At 40.2% G+C, this 14,550-nt stretch overlaps 1 protein-coding gene across 7 annotated transcripts in view; it reads right to left on the bottom strand.

Moving 5' to 3' along the window:
• Positions 1-14,306, bottom strand: part of map4k5 (mitogen-activated protein kinase kinase kinase kinase 5) — a 40,486-nt gene extending 26,180 nt beyond the window's left edge. For 5 of the 7 annotated variants that reach the window (XM_017696624.1, XM_037538612.1, XM_037538613.1 and 2 more), the window contains exons 1-4: positions 13,932-14,281; positions 12,526-12,740; positions 6,040-6,097; positions 909-999 (exon numbers count right to left, since the gene is read on the bottom strand). In XM_017696624.1, coding sequence (XP_017552113.1) covers positions 909-999; positions 6,040-6,097; positions 12,526-12,633 — 257 coding nt within the window. In that variant the 5' untranslated portion in view covers positions 12,634-12,740; positions 13,932-14,281. The other 2 variants (XM_037538611.1, XM_037538610.1) reach the window with 2 other exon arrangements.
• Between the last annotated feature and the right edge of the window lie 244 nt (positions 14,307-14,550).

Raw genomic sequence — 14,550 nt, 5'->3', positions numbered from 1 at the left:
TGGCCCGGAGGACACGACGTCCATGATTTCCAAAAACAATTTGAAATGTGGACTCGTCAGACCACAGGACACTTTGCCACTTTGCGTCAGTCCATCTCAGATGAGCTTGGACCCAGAGAGTTTTAACTAGCACTTGTAGACAGAGCAACAAACTGTGTTCACTTACAGTGGTTTTCTGAAGTGTTCCTGAGCTCATGTGGTAATATCCGTTACAGAATGATGTCGGTTTTTAATGCAGCCTGAAGGATTGATGGTTTTCTGCCTTGCCGCTTACTTGCAGAGATTTCTCCAGATTCTCTGAATCTTTTGATATTATGGACTGTAGATGATGAAATCCCTAAATTCCTTGCAACTGCACTGAGAAACGTTCTTAAACTGTTGGACTACTCAGGGATGCGCCCTTTATACCCAATCATGACACTCACCAGTTTCCAATGAACCTGTTTACTTGTGCTATGTTCCAAAGAGGTGTTTTTTGAGCATCCCTCAACTTTCCCAGTCTTTGGAACATGTTGTAGGAATCAAATTCAAAATGAGTGAATATTTGCAAAAAACAACAAAGTTTATCCGCTTGAATATTAAATATCTTGTCTTTGTAGTGTATTCAATTGAATATAGGTTGAAAAGGACTTGCAAATCATCGTATTCTGTGTTCATTTATGTTTTACACAACGACCCAACTTCATTGGAATTGGGGTTGTACGTTAAGCAGCATTGTTAATATCTGCTTTTTACAACACAAAAATGTAAATAAAACATGTAACCGAAAGAAACAGTGCTGTAAAAATATGACTAAGGAAGCAGACCACAGGTTTATTTGAATCTGACAAGAGAGTCATGTTTCACTTCCTGCGGATAACAGTACATGTTTCAGCACTCACACAACAAGCACTGCATTTTGCCCATACCTGAGGTAGCTACCGAAGTAGGCCACTATGTTGTGATGAGTGCATTCTTTCACCATGAAAATTTCCTGCTGGATGATTGAGAAATCATCTCCTAGAACACACAGAGGAAAGAAAAAGAGAAAGACACAGATAGAGACAACAGTTAGTATGACACAGCAAAAACACTCCCTTAAAATTCTCCCACCAAAAAATATGGCAACAATTCAAATACCTTAACCGTAACCTTGATGAAGGGAAACTGAAGGGAACAAGCTGAGTTTGAAAGCTACATGGAGTTTGACACAAACTCTAAATATGGAGAATGTTTGCAGACAGGGTTGGTAAAATGAGTGAAGTGCTTAGGAATGAAAAAAGAACAGCAGGACTAACACTGTAACCTATTTCACTTCACGCACATACAGTTTTTGTAGTCCTCTAGAAACAAATGCGGTGAAGGAAAGCACTTATACAGTTAACTCTGTTAGGCTGGCCTGCAAACACAAACAATTACACATGAATACACCCTGTGTGTGAGCTTAACAGTACTATATACAGCCTCAGTGCCACAGTAAATCTGCTTTAGAGCAGCATGGGTCTGGGAATAGTGCAAAGACTCCCCTTTAGCTATAAATCCACTTGATCAGCTTTACCTTTTGCGATACAGGTTAAGGCTCACATACCCTGCAGTGTGGCTAACACCTGAAAATGACATACATGGCACATGTAAACACCATCACACCTTAAAGATTCAACTCCAGAACTGTAACCTTGCACTAATACTAATTAGGCGCTCCACAGTGCTCAGTACAGCAAAAGACAACCCAGATAAATACATTCTCAAGGCAGTTATGGAGACACTACGGCCTCAGCTATGTTTGATGTCTCGCCACAGAAATGCAGCCTAGTTCATCTTGGGTGTGCTATACTGAAAGTGCCTGAATAGTCAGAAACAAAATAGCAATCTCTTGGAGTGCTCATTCTGATCTACGGTCTCACAGCCCTGACCACATCCGCTTTATTCACAGTAAACACGGCGAGTACCAGAAAAACTGAGAACATAGAACTGAGGTGCGCATGTGTCACAGCCATCTGTATCTTATCTTGGGCCTCCTTGCACTGCAGAACAACAGACATGGGTCAGTTATCTTTTGGGGGGGGTCATGGTCTATGGTATTATGGGTATCCATAATATAAACATTGTGACGTTCTATCTGTCTCAACTAATACAACTAAACAACACATTCCATAAACAGGGAAACATTACCTAGCAAATCAACTAGCAGTTTAAAAATGAAAAAAAAAAAAAAAAAAAAAAAAAAAACACACACAGTAGACCAACACCATTCAAGACTTTTTTGTTGAAACTAAAAGTGGCGTTACGGAGTCAAATATGGTATGTGTGCATGCTGCTGCAACTTGCCCTGTAAAGCCTAGAAGAATAATTTAAAAGTCAGGTGTCAGGTCAGGTGTTTATGTATTAACGTCACACACAGGCTCAGAAAGAAAGTCTAGCTCGATGTTAAGGCCTCAAATGCAAAAATCAACATTATACTGACGTACAGGTAGAAAATTCAATTAACGTAGAAGATGCATCTTTTTCATCCATTCAAATCCAAACCACCTACATTACAAAGTGTTCTTCTGCACAAATTCCAGATCGCAATTATGTGACAAGTCACAAGGTTCGTTCAGAAATTGCCCTTTGTCAAACTGAAACCATCATTACTAAAGCAATTACATAAAACAATTTTTTGGAACACAATAGAAAGCAAGGAGTTTGTCTGTAGTGTTTATGTGGTCTTCATTTTGGGGGAACAAACTATAGACACTTTTCTACAGACCAGTTTCTTAAACTCCAAAAAGCATAAATAAAAACACAAACAAAAAATATCTACGTTGAATATTATGCATTACTGTTATGTCCAAGAAAAGTGGCATAGGAGCACCTCTAAACCTCATTAAGAATTGGGAATGCAAAAATGAATAAATATGCATTACCGTGCAAATTGCAAACATCTCCTTACCTCTTTCTTTCTAAATCAAGCCATTTATTTATTCTGGACGTCTTTTATTTATTTCAGCTAACAGCTTACTGCACGGCCCATCCATCTCAAATTACATTAAGCTAGATTGGCGCTGGTATGTTCTGCAGCTGTAAGCAAATGATTCATGATTCATGATGTACAAAACTAAGCCGTTACATAGCGCTCCACAAAATGGCATCACATTTGACATACTTTATACTGGTGGTTTGTTTCCCATGGTTCTGACCAAAGCACAAAATGATATATTGTTGCATTTTATCTGGTTTGCCTACTGTTCACACCAACATATGTAACATGAAACTAATAGATGTAAACAAAAGTCATACCAGTAAAAGGTGACAAGAGACTGGGAAGATTGAGATGTACAATAACGAACTTAACATACTAATGTCCACCGTCCTTTCTGAATGATCCTTTTTGTTCTATATGGGATTGTTAGTTTTATTATGTTGGTTTTATTTCTAACAATCTTGTGGTATCAGAGCAACAAGACTGCCTATGTTCCAGTGGTTTCACACAACACAAAGCTGGGGGAAATCCCTGTAACAGTCTTAAGCAGGGTACTGATTTTAAAAAACAGAGAAACCTTGGAGCCTTGATACATAATACAATTTATGTGGGCAGTCAAATGTCTATATTGAGTATTTTATCATCGCCTGGTTTTAAAACCCATTCTACCTGTACTATAATTACCATTTCAGGGCTATTAAAGAGATGATAAAAACACATGCATGTGTCAAATCAGCATCAGAAACTCATCTTTTCCAAAGCACCAAAGAAGTCAAGGTGACAACGGTTCGTCTTTGATCTGTGCCAATCGAATCGTGCAGAGTTTGTCTAGAAGTGAACCGAGACCAACCTGCTCAGGAAGTCTCTGTCTGCTGTCTGAATACTGGTGTGCACCAGATAAGCAGTGTTCTCACTGTTCTAATGATCTGCACAAACAGAGCTACTGCACCAGGGTTCATCTGAAACAAAACCAAATCTGCCAAGTCTGAACGCACCCTAAATGTGTGTGTTTTTCCAGGAGTACTAGCCAGCAGGGCACACACCACCAACACTTGACAAACCAGTTTTCCCCCACACACGTACACAAAAAAGGAAGAAGGCAATCTTCACCTGCAGTACAACGTGACGTTATTTCATACACACACTCTGACGATAAGAATCTATAAAACGTTTTGTTGCAGACATGCAGCAAGTGTGTCCTTATTTCCTAATTCATTAAAGGTCAGAAAGGTCTGAAGTACTGATGAGTTGTTCAAGTAATGCAGGCGCATAGCACACAGATGCACATTCACCCTAAATGTACCTTATCACAGCAATTCTGGACACTCTCCCCTTCCTGTAATCTTAGGACCAGACTGGAGCATCAGGTTAAAGCAACAGAGATAACACATTTTAAATAATAAAACCATGCTGGCACAGATACAAACACACAGGCACTCCAATGCCCCAGGAATTTATTTATTTTTTTCAGGAAAACCATCTGCAGAGTTTGCAAAATCACATTTCAAAACTTGCAAGTGGACCATGAATATCTAATTTCTTAGAATAACACTAGATATATACAAATACAATATTTTTCAGAAAGGGTCTGAACTAGTTTAATAAACAAAAGTCACAAACTGTAAATTCCTGAGAATAAAAGTGAAACTGAAAATGTAACCATTCTCAACTGTTCCAGAACAGAAACACCTGACTTCTGTTAACAAATGTTATTTACTCGTTGCATGCAGGCACAGGAACATGGTATGCTGGCCATCACATGCCTACCAGATCAGACGTGAAGAAAAATTTTTCCAAGCTACATTTTTAAGATGAAGAAATTAGATTTTCCATTAGTGATACTATTGTTTTCTGGAAAGTCATGATCATGACAATCTTTGCTCTCCATTTTTCTGCTTAGCACTGGAGTGTTTTGCATGACTATATGTTGAATTTGAAGCTTTGGGGGAAGCTTTTGGGAGGAAGCAAAAGAGTGCATTTGCAACCTGTAAAAGTGAGCACCAATAACAATGACAAGAATGAGTTGTTTTCTACCTTTTGCCAAAAGCAAAACACAAATTCAAAGACTTGCATTTCTTAAAGAAATACTGGGTCATTGTCAGTGACCTGTTGGTTATGACACCCTATTTTATTTACTGAAATTGCTTACATAGGTTACATTTGAAAGTTAAAGTAAATGTCTGCATTCGCATATTAAGTCACTAAATCTATGATCTAAATGGTCCCACTGTGATGCTTTTTAAGCTAAGATTTGCTGGTGATGGTTTTTTTCTCAACTTTGCCATTTACACAGGAGTCACATTTTTATTACTCACTTCATTTCTGTAGTCTTCACTGGGGTAAGCTGTGTCTGTGATGAGTGGATGCCTGCATTATATCTTCACAAACTCCCCAAGGTCTCTGGATTGATGCTATGCCAGCTTTCCAAACCTACTTTTCCAATATATTAGGTCTCTCTATAGTCTATTGAAATGAAATTAACTGCTTTCGCTTATTTTACAGGATTAAAAATGTTATTTTGGAGCCAAGACAGAAATTGAAATCTTAAAATATTAGTACTGCTTGGTGTGAAGTAGTTTGTTTTTTATTTCTAAGCCCTGCTGGTGGCATTAAATCCGAGGACCAAGTGTATGACAACATTAGCACACTTACAACACTTCGGCAGTTGCCTTCAGTATCGTTTCTTCTGTGGTTAAACACTGACACATTAGCTGGAGATATAAGCTGTGTTTCAGATTTTACACGTGATACGAACACCACACTTTATTTATAAACCACACTCTCTAAACTGAATCTAGAAGACCTTTGTGTACAAAGATATTTAACAACTCAACAGATGGACTTTACTGGAAGGTTCTACTTTTCCCCCAGGCATTGGGCTGTACAGGCATTCTTTACACTGCATGCCACAAAGAAAGAAGCTTACACATTCTTAAGATTACTGCTAACTAACAATGGCTATACTTCAAAAACATTATGAAAAATACTAAAGGGCAAATCGACAGAATTCCCTGCAGTCCAGTGGCTGGAATGGTTTTATTGAAATTTTTTGGGCTGAGCTGGGGGCAGTCTAAAACATGGCTGAAGCTGCAACTCACCTGGCTCCAATTTAATGATCTTTACAGCTGCTAGCTCTCCTGTGGAGATGTTACGAGCCTGAAAAACACAAAGACACAGAGTTTTAACAAGCAGAAAGCTTTTGTTTCAGAGCACAACATAAAATATGCGCAGGGGCTCCTGAAAGCTGTAACCTAGAAGTTGGTGGAAGCGCGCGCGCGCGCGTGTGTGTTCGCGCGCAAGACACAGACCCCAAAAAAAAACGCAGCCCTGGCTTGCCATGTTTCCATGTGGAAGTAGGTCAGTACGAGTCTCAAATCCAGACTAGTGGTGCACAGGGCTAGAGATTGGTCTTGCTTCATCTTTCTCTTGCTCACACACACGGAAACATCAATTTTGAGCATCCCCACAAAGAAAGGAAAAAGGGGGTAAAAGAGACTAGAAGACAATGCAGAGGGGAGAAATTTTGAGATACTGAGTACTACTGCAGTTCAGGGTGTCAATTGCTGGATACGGGACAGATTTCTGGCAATGATTCACAAAGTCCAAGGATGGATTCCAGCTAAATGTCCATGTATAAACTATAAAGCAATTGTAGTCAAAAATAAGTCATGCCCCAAGTGTGCATTTTATATCCTTAAGCCATTGCTGGTATCAGACAAATACAGATAAGTGAGAAATCAACTACATACACGCACAAACAGGAACAACAACAAATTTGCAAAACGTTTGCAGAGGCTGGGAAATGCGACAGATACCAAGACGGTTCAGGTTTACATCATTACATTATGCTTCTTATCTGACTAAAAAGCACACACTTCCTCTTCACATATTCTATTAAATTTCCAGGATGCATCACAAGCAACTGCTACTGTCTACAGTTCATTGTTTATTACTATGTGATCAGGAATGTGAATGCTCAGGTGTGTTCACCTGTCCTAAGGTGTGTCACTTTGTAATAATTTGCTAATTGGGTAAGACCACAAGACATAAAATGTGACAGTGTATGCATGTTGACAGACGCAGAGATCTTATGTACGCATTTCCTTGTGTCTGGATACTCCAAGGAATGTCAAACATTCCTTCATGTCAGCTGTCTAAATTCATCCAAACAACAAAAGAGAGTTTTACTTGTCACTTATACAAAACAAAACGGTGTGGACTTCATTAAAATAGTGCATTTCAATGATTGGGAATCGCTAATTTGTAATAAATGCTAACATAACAAGTGGCGCTTGGTGATAAAACGCTAACAACAATTACTGTGATATAACTTCTCAATAGTAATATAAGAAATGTTCGATATAACAGACTATTTACACTTCCATGTTCTAGCAACAGCCCTGGTGTCAACTTCTACTGTTAGAAAAGCAACACTATTGACGCCATGAGAGGGCACACTTCCAGGATGGGGACTTAAATGGGTCATCATATATACTTGGACATAAAGGTGGGGTTATACCTTAGGCAATCTGTTCAACTGTGAGTGACATGTAACTGTACTGGCCCAGAGTGAACTAATTTCTATCTTAACAGGCTTCAGCAGCTTTAAATCACATCTGCACACACACAACTACAGCTGAAGTGGTCTGTGTGTTACAGCACCCAAACAGTTTATTTGCAAGCAACAAAAGTGACAGAAAGAAGTGGGCTCATGCTAGTTACAGCATTGATTTAAACTAAAGTAAACTGAGGATGGTGTACATGTGACGAGGGAAAGTGAGAGAAAGCTAGCTTGCCAGGCTAGCTGTTTTTAGCAGCTGGCCAACTTGAAGCAGTGTTTGGGTAATTCAGTACAGTAACTTCCATTTGGCCATGCTGTGCAAGTGACCAGAGTGCTATTAACGCCACCAAGGCCCATCTTTCACACAGGTGAGCTGAAAAAGGGCAGGTCTCCGACCCTCCAACTACAATGACAGAACAGGGAAATCCAAATGTCTTCTAGCTTCTGTCTGAACACTGTGATATGTTGCGACATGGATGTGGGAGAAGCGATGCAAGATGGAAGTGAGATCCTTCACTGATGTACCAAGCCAGCTAATAATTACTGTTTGTACTAAGCCAATGTTGTTGAGTTTGGCACCTGTAATCTGTTTTCTTTTAAAGCTATGAATATTACAAAAATCATGGTCCTGCGTTGCAAAAGAGTGTTGCTTTAACCAGCTGGTAAAAAACAGCCAACCAAGGAAAATTTCTCCCACTATGCCTTGACAGATTTGCAACATGTTCCTTTGTTTGTCGTTTGTCATGTGCTGACCATAAAGAACAGTTTAAAACCACAATTAACTGTCTAGTTTCTTTAACAACACAAAAATCTGCCTTTAAACTTAAGAAATAATGATTTGACATTTGTTGTGATAATTATCGATAAACTGATATGAAAATGTTTGTGATAACATTTATATCCATATTGCTTAGCCCGAACAACAAGACATTAAAATATAATCAAGCAAGAAAGAAATATACTGCTTTTTCAGTGTTTTCCTTGTGCCGCAATATTCCAACATGACACTTACTTATGCAGTGTTAATAAGGCAAAACCTGAAGATTTGGAAAATAGGAGTACAGAACACTCGTGCATTAAAAAATGGAAGGAAAAAACAATCAATTTTAGTTATCGGTTTCATGCTAATCTAGCATAAAACAAATCAGCATAAAGCCAACACAATGTCAGAAGCCTAATGAATTTGAACCACATCTTCCAACCAAAGAACATCTGCGTGTTAATGCTCTTTGCCCCACCTACATTAGAACATCAGGTCAGAAGGAGTAAAAACAACACTGATGTACCCAGTGCAGGCCACTAAAACCAAAATGGCTAGTGTGAGGCGACAGTGTGGCAGATTTAAGGGGACATTGTTGAGGCTGAAGCACCAGTTTAGCATCAACTCCCCAATTACTACTGGTTTGCGGAAAGTGAAACAGTAGTGTAACCAAGATGGACTACGCCAGGAGGTGGCAACTCATTGTTCCCATGCAGCAGTATCTTGCAAAAACAAATTCTCAACTTATAGGCCTGAAAGAAGGGCTTAGCACAGCTTCAGACATCATAAACCCTGGACTACAACAACTTGATACATAGCAGCTGATGTGCATGTACTAGGTAGCAGAGACTTGTTATCTCTGTATATCAGGCTGTTATCTTACCAGACTGACTATGCTTCAGAGGTCACACTATCAGTCAGCTCTAAAAAACTCACACAGTAGCTGATCTCAGTAGACAGCTACCAGCGCATTTAACAGAGGCTTCACACCATGCTACAGTTCTTAATGGAGAAGCGGCTAAGCTCACAGAGAGGAAGGATGTCCACCAAACAATAACAGTAGCCAAGCATATACTGTGAGAGCGCAGAAACACACACATGCACACAGAGTCCCTCTTGGCCTGAGGAAGTTCCCTGCCAGATGAATGGAAACTGCTACTTTCACCAGGTTTCCAGGAATATTAGGAGAGTCTGCTAAATCTAAATCTCTGTGTTAGATCAACAGTCAGGAGCACATCAGGACTTTGAACCTTAAAAACTAACAGTCACTAATGTCACCATAACCCATAAATTAAGCCTTGTGTACACTGAAACTCTTCAGATCTCAACATCAGAAAGCTTTTTATGACATGCTCATTGTTACGTTGCAACGTCATGACTCCCTTCTAGCCACACATAACCAATGTTTCACAATATTAGCTTCACCAGCAAATTGAGTTGTGTCAGAAGAACTACAACAACACACTTCAGAAGTCATCCTGAACTTCTCGGAACAGAGGATGTTTCACTGCTGCTTTACTTTATCCTACACTATATTGCCAAAAGTATTCACTCACCCATCCAAACCATTGCATTCAGGTGTTCCAATCACTTCCATGGCCACAGGTGTATAAAACCAAGCATATAGGCATCCAGACTGCTTCTACAAACATTTGTGAAAGTATGAGTTGCTCTCAGCTCAGTGAATTCCAGTGTGGTACCGTGTTAGGGTGCCAATCGTGCAACAAGTCCAGTTGTGAAATTTCCTCACTACTAAATACTCCACAGTCAACGGTCAGTGGTATTGTAACAAAATGGAAGTGATTGGCAACAACAGCAACTCAGCCACGAAGTGGTCGACCACATAAAAAGACAGAGCAGGGTCAGCAGATGCTGAGGCGCATAGTGCACAGAGGTTGCCAACTCAATTGCTACAGACCTTCAAACCTCATTTGGCCTTCAAGAACAGCATAGAGAGCTTCGTGGTTTGGGTTTTCATGGCCGAGCAGCTGCATCAAAGCCTTACATCACCAAGCGCAATGCAAAGCGTCAAATGCAATAGTGTAAAGCGCTGCTACTGGACTCTAGAGTCTCAGTTGCCAGGAGAACGGTTCTTGCCTGACTGCATTGCACCAAGTGCAAAGTTTGGTGGAGGGGGGGGGTTATGGTGTGGGGATGTTCTTCAGGATTTGGGCTGAGCCCCTTAGTTCCAGTGAAAGGAAGCAAGAGACCAAGACATTTTGGACAATTTCATGCTCCCAACTTTGTGGGAACAGTTTGGGGACTGCCCCTTCCTTTTCCAACATGACCGTGTCCCAGTGCACAAATCAAGGTCCATAAAGACATGGATGAATGAGTTTGGTGTGGAAGAACTTGACTGGCCTGCACAGAGTCCTGACCTCAACCTGACAGAACACCTTTGGGATGAATTAGAGCAGAGACTGCGAGCCAGGCCTTCATGTCCAATATCAGTGTCAGATCTCACAAATATGCTTCTGGAAGAAAGGTCAAAAATTCCCACAAACACACTCCTAAAACTTGTGAAAAAGCCTTGTGAGAAGAGCTGAAGCTGATATAGCTGCAAATGGTGGGCCGACATATTAAACCCTATGGATTAAGAATGGGATGTCACTCAAGTTAATGCATGTGAAGGCAACGAGCGAATACTTTTTGGCAATACAGTGTATGTTACAGGCTTGAATAGAATATTCTTTTTAAAGAGCAGATTTCAGTGGCATATTACACAAAGAGGTGGTCATCCAAAACAACTTTAACTTGAAATGAAAAACACAAGAATGAAGAAGTACTTAACTTTGTGATTAACTTGTTCAGAGCCCTGAACAATTGAATCCCAACAGCTGAACATTTTACAAACTAAATAATGTGTAGGTTCAACACCGATGCTGATACACTGAACATGGAGGCACATTTGTTCCTTGTGCCCGATTATTTTGGATATTTGGCTAGGATACCAACCAACGTTGCAGCCGAAATCTTTGGACACCAGTCATTACCTGCTTTTATCAACGTCATATTCAAATTGCTTGAGGTCCTATTTATATATACCTAAGCACTGTGGCCTATTAATGCAGTGGTTACCATAAAGTCTGGTCTGTCCCTGTACACAGCATTTACTCCTTCTTAAACCTCAATGTCTGGGACTTTCAAAAACTCCTGTTTTCCATGTAAAATATCATTTATTCTTACTATTATTGGCTCCCTTTATCATGTACTGTCTACTGCATCTTACATCACGTACCATCTACTGGTAGAATAATTGAGAAACAGATGACGTGGTGGACTCTACATGCCTAGAATGTACAATTGGAAAAATTAAACACTGCATATACAGGAAAAACTAGTATGTGTAGTCTTCTTGCTTAAGGTTTCTGACGTGGAAGAGGTAGGAACGAGGAACACCTCTGGCTAATTTTGAAAAGCAATGAGGGTCTGAAGCCTGTATGTTTTAAAGTGTGATACACAACCTTATGTGAAAAAATGAATCCTTTAGCAGCATAAATGGCTTCATCGTATTTTTAAAAATCACAATTTACATTAAAAAAAATCAGCATTTTAAAAAGCTAACAAACTTTCTAAACACATTCACTGCTTTATTTTCATCCTCCACCAAACCAAGAGCCACGGACCCTATCAACAGTAACGCAAGCATGCTTAGAAGTAGGCTACTCACTGCCTGGCATGCTAATCCAGGAGAGACCATTGACCCTGGCTCATCACCATCATCTTAAATGGAGCTTGTTCTTAAAGGCTACACTCTCCCATCACTAGCATGTTACGCTCATTCTCATGTTAGACCCAATCAGAAAGACAAGGACAACATGTAAAGGTTAAAAATGGCATTAGCGTTTTAAACATTAAAGCTTACGACTAGGAAAGGTAAGCTCATATGGGACAATACTTCCCATACTCTGCTGTCTTTTTTAAGTACTGGGAGCACTACACTAGTTTTGACGTCTGAAATCTGCTTTAGTTTTGCACTGGAGCTCCGAGGCTTATGCAATTACAAAGTAATAAACATTTATAAAATTTCCATCTAGTATATTAACCTCACAGCTTGAGAAACACAAACTAAAAATGCAAATTTTGTACATATTTGGAATGTTAGAGGTAAGGGAATGGTTTCAGTAAATTAGATTTTCCGATGAACGTCCTTTGAAAACGTTTTAAAAGGTCTAAGAGGAGTGTGGGTTTAACGCCATGCAGGCACCTTTAAATTTTCCAAACTTCCTAGCTGACTATGATTTTTTCCAAACACCCAGGTACCTTATACACGTCGCCGTACGTCCCACTCCCGACTCTCTGAATGAGCTCGAAGTCATGCTGCGGGTTCCTGCGCTGAATCTCGCCGCTGGGCCTGGAGAAGGCTTCCATTCTCCAACTAATGGTGCGAGTCACGTCGGGGGCAGCGTTGATATGTGGGTGGATTTTCGGTTTTCCAACTATTGCGTCAAATATCTTGCTTTCCTCGGGTCATTTTCCTGAACAGAAAAAATAACAGGCAAGAGGCTACGAATAAGCAAGGCTTGTCGTTCGCTTTGTTTGCATTTTACAAAGTTTACTTACACAGTAACGCGGAGTCTACTTATTTCCTCACAAATCATCTACCTAATGCTACTGTTCACCTAACCGACTAAGAAAGCACGGTTGGATTTTACGGTTACGCAGTTTACTTCTCTAATAAGTATTAGGTGAACAATTCTGAATCTCTAGCCCAACAGAAACGCCGGTTTTGGTCAATAAAATGTGATAAATAAATACCCTAGTTTTCTAGCTTGCACATTATGGGGCGTTCTGGCTACTGACGACCGCTTTCCAAAAACACATTCCTGAACTTTGCCTTGGTTACTTGGTGTAGGCTTCGTGACACACACAAAAAAAGTTTCCAGGCCAAGCAGGCGACTACCGGGAACCCAATATGAATTAATACCAATAATCTATGACCATACCACCATAACTCATTTTCCCTAACTTAATCTGACTCGAAGTTTAACGCCAACTTTTAATGTAGTTAGTTAGCTATCTAGACAGGTTTTACACAGCAGTGACACAACGTGGCTATTTATCAGGAAATATCGTCAACAAAGTTACTTAGAAAAGTTAGTTACAACCTCAGAGAATTCAACACAGGCTCACGGCATGACCTAAAACGCCGTCCAGATGGTTGAGCTGTGTTAGTTAGCTATCCGGCCGTTGTTAGCCAGCAAGCTAGCGAGTTAAAGCTCCAAGTTAATCTGAGAGCACCTTGTCACGACTTGACGACAGAACCTATTTTTAGAATACAACTTGCTGTACAGCTACAAACCTGTGATGAATCTTGAGCAACAGTTAGGTTAACACCAACTAAGTGACAAATACCGTTACACTGTCCTAGCCTAGTTAAACCTAGCGCAGGAGTAAAGCCTGACAGATAGCTGTTTAACTCAGGTGGCTGATTATGCTAGACATTCTGGTGGTGTTTAACTGGCATTTGGTAGCTAGCTCTCTACATCTTGAGCCATCTTTAGCTTCTAATGAACTCACTTTGCATAAAATCAGGCTCACCCAACAATCCAGCGCTCTAGCTAGCTACGGCGGCTAACGGCACTGTGGTAAAACTACGTTACCCTAGCAGGCTAACGTCTGCTAACCAGATTCGACAACTAAAGCGATTTTTCTTCAAAAAAACATACAGTTTCCACTTGAATACCCCATGTCCGCTACATGGAAAAGTTGAGACACGCTGTTCTTCAAGTCTTGACGTTCATTTTGCGTCGAAATAAACATCCCAACTGGTCGCTTTCGACACTTTTCAATCGGCTCGAAACTTCTCACTTTTCCACCTGAACTGCTGTGCAGACAAGGCAAACTCGCTGCGTCGCTAATCGTTCAGTCGGAGCTCTCTCTCTTTCCCCGCCTAGCTGCCACACTGACAGGCCTGACAAGCGCCCTGGGTCATTTCCCTCTGCTGACACAGGACCAGCAAGATCGACACTTCACCTGAACCAACTAGTTAACTAGCTAGCGTTACATAAGTTATATAACCTACACGTTCGCGCAAATGTAAGACAAAAGTAGTAAATACAGTCTTCTCGGCTTTATAGTCGCTGACAAGCAACACTTATGCATCGCGCTCCATCTGGTGTCTGATTTAAATCATTGCTCCGACAACAGTTTCCCCTGTAAGCCATAGAAGAGAATGAACAGAACGAACAAAATGGTGAAATAGTCAAAATTTAAAACAAACAAACAGATAAGAGCTGTTTTAATTCAATCTCATACATATTTAGAGGCTACTTTCTTTAGAAAGCT

This window comes from Pygocentrus nattereri, chromosome 5 (genome assembly GCF_015220715.1).
Source record: "Pygocentrus nattereri isolate fPygNat1 chromosome 5, fPygNat1.pri, whole genome shotgun sequence".
In the NCBI taxonomy this organism is placed as follows: Eukaryota; Metazoa; Chordata; class Actinopteri; order Characiformes; family Serrasalmidae; genus Pygocentrus; species Pygocentrus nattereri.
Note: the sequence above shows the minus strand (reverse complement) of the source record. Positions and strands in the feature narration are given on the sequence as shown.